Source organism: Trametes versicolor, assembly GCF_000271585.1.
Source record: "Trametes versicolor FP-101664 SS1 unplaced genomic scaffold TRAVEscaffold_119, whole genome shotgun sequence".
Classification (NCBI taxonomy): domain Eukaryota; kingdom Fungi; phylum Basidiomycota; class Agaricomycetes; order Polyporales; family Polyporaceae; genus Trametes; species Trametes versicolor.
In genome coordinates this window covers 1-2,427 of record NW_007360439.1, presented here as the reverse complement: position 1 = coordinate 2,427, position 2,427 = coordinate 1, and the positions used below count along the sequence as shown (strand labels likewise).

At 59.5% G+C, this 2,427-nt stretch overlaps 2 protein-coding genes across 2 annotated transcripts; both read left to right on the top strand.

Moving 5' to 3' along the window:
• The first annotated feature begins 881 nt into the window (after nucleotides 1-881).
• TRAVEDRAFT_61648 (uncharacterized protein) lies at nucleotides 882-1,261 on the top strand. Its single transcript, XM_008047665.1, has one exon. The coding sequence runs from the start codon at nucleotides 910-912 to the stop codon at nucleotides 1,081-1,083; it is 174 nt and encodes a 57-aa protein (XP_008045856.1). The 5' UTR covers nucleotides 882-909; the 3' UTR covers nucleotides 1,084-1,261.
• A 403-nt stretch (nucleotides 1,262-1,664) lies between these two features.
• Nucleotides 1,665-2,354, top strand: TRAVEDRAFT_54721 (uncharacterized protein; the record flags this gene model as incomplete). The annotated part of the gene is made up of 2 exons (XM_008047664.1): nucleotides 1,665-1,791; nucleotides 1,849-2,354. 2 exons carry the CDS (start codon nucleotides 1,665-1,667, stop codon nucleotides 2,352-2,354), a joined length of 633 nt encoding a protein of 210 aa, XP_008045855.1.
• Between the last annotated feature and the right edge of the window lie 73 nt (nucleotides 2,355-2,427).

Genomic DNA, 2,427 nt, shown 5'->3' with positions numbered 1-2,427 from the left:
TTCTCCTCGTCTCATTGTCGTGCCTCCCGTCCCTCCGCCTCCAAATATTCGTCAGTCTTTGTATATGGGGCGGACGACGGCCTATCCGATCTAGGTGTATAAACTCTGTTGTTAGCCTTGACAAAACCGACAGGCTTGTTGTGCGCACCATGACCAAACCCTTTTCCACCCTGTGGGAGGTCCTCCTGTAGCTGTGCTTTCCCTCACTCGCGGGCCTTAGGTCCGCTTAGGTCCGCTCGGGGCTGCAAGAACGTTGGGCATGGCTTCCGGACGTCACGCATCTCATCGCGCTCATGCTTTGCGGCACGTTCGCGGAACTGCGCAATCCCGGTCATGACGAGACTGTCTTGTGTCTCGGGCAGGTCGGCCTCCTAGAGATCGTGCAGATGGGGTGGGATAACATACGTCTCCCGGTCGATGCGCCCATTACTGGCTGCCTCTTGCGACTTCTTCTTGATGACATTGCATCATACACCGCTCGCGCAAACGATCCAAAGCGGGCCATCGCGGCATGATTCGCGGCGGACCGCTGTATATCCGACATATCCTCCGCAAGCGTTGTTTACGGCGCACCACACCCTCTATGTTCGCGTATCTCGAGTGCATGTTGCCGCGTATTCGCATGCCAGAATTCCGCACGCTTTGAAGCGACGGGCCGCGTCGAGAAGGCACCAGTGGCCGGCCACAGACAGCGGTGTCCCATGAAACCCTCCAGGGTCATCTTTAAGCGAGGACCGACAGAGCTAATGGCATAGCACCTCCTGGTGCTACGTTGGTGGGAGCACAATCAAAGCGGGCGAGACTAAACGGGTGGATTAGCGAACTGGGACCCGTACATTTACACGTGCTTCGTGCCAGTGGGGCTCGAGAGCAATACTGACCGAGAAACTGCGGAGAGCTACCGCTGGTATGGCTGAGAAATACAACTCGCGCCCGGGAGAATGGAGATCGTGTCGCCGACACGATCGCTGCGGGCGCGAGAAGAGCACGGGTGAGACGGGCCCACGTCTGGGTGTCCCTGAGTGCAGTGAGATGAGCGGAGGGCGGGACGCGACGTCAGCAATCACTCGCCGCATTTGGTAGTTTCCGTTTGCATGCACCTGTTGCCGAACGGACGGCTCGCGCGCGGGAGATGCGGTATGCGAGTCCTCCCAGTTTCAGACTCCTCGAGGCCAGCACCCACGGTCGGAGATGCGCGACGTGATCTCAAACCCCAAGAGAGTACCTGGTAGTGCTGGAGATCGCGCTGAAGCGAGGCACAGCACGGCAAGGAGGGCGGGCTACTGCGCTGCGGAGGTTTTGCGCGACTGCTCCAGCGGTAGGCCGAGATCTAGGTGAGTTGATGGAGCCTGTCGTGAGGTTAGTGCGGATGGAGACGTGCAAGCGGGTGCACCTACTTTGGATATAGTCTATCGACGCACGCGAGCTCGTACTCTCTGCCGCCCCGGTTTGTGCTCGCGCTCGTGGTTGTACTCTGCTGGGGACGCTCCTCCGAGTCCTCTGCGAAGTTATCCTTTTGCCTCTCTTCTAGGGCCCGTGTCTTGTGATCGATCTGCTGCAATCGCTTGTAAGCTCAATGTCCTCGTGTCTTGGAGAAAACATTATACTTACTTTGAGTGTTCTCAGCCCTTCGTTCTGCCATACCCCGACGCCTTTACGTCGCGATGACGCGCCAGAAGCGCCCCGAAAAGCCGGCCTTTCGTTCGCTAGGGAAAACCATCGGCACAACGTATGCGAGGAGGGAGATAGCGATGCGCGGAGAGGTTCGCCAGGGCTTGACGCAGAAGCTAGGTGAGCGCATCAGTGACTCCGGGTTGGCTTTGTGTCTCACGGCCGTGTGTGCACCAGTGACGCGCGTAGGACACCGCGACCCGAAGGTGTCGATGCGCTGGACGGTGAGCGGCCTCTGCGAGGACATCTACCTCAAGCATCGCCTCAAGCTGGTGGGATGGCCCGAGGGCGTGTACTTCACCGACCTCAGCGATGTGACAGGGCTCGCACGAATCTCGAAGCTCATGAGTGCACTGAGGAGCGGAGACCTCACATTCGAGCCGATCTCGCAGGCCGAGTACGACGCTGCGAAGCTCAATCCGCTGCTCGCTGCCCCGACTCACCTGAACTATGGCTTGACGCCGAATCTGGGCCGGAACGACATCGGGAAGCGGCGGGGGAGCAGCAAGGTCGACCCGGAGAGGTACCCGCCGCATCACGTACGAGACGGGCCGAAGTCGGACAAGTGGGTGTCGAAGGAGGCGGAGGCGAGGGCGGAGCTGCCGGAGGAGCCGCACGAGTTGTTCAAGCGCGGCGAGCTGTATGCGGGCCCGCGTCCCGGCCAGCTGCACTTCTTGAACTGATGGTGCTGTGTTCACGCAAGCATAGAGTGCATGTTTTACGATTAATTTGATGCTCAGACACTTGTGCGGCCGC

Excerpts from the sequence above, each read along its gene's own strand:
- TRAVEDRAFT_61648 (XM_008047665.1), top strand. The coding sequence starts at position 910 with ATGGCTGAGAAATACAACTCGCGCCCGGGAGAATGGAGATCGTGTCGC.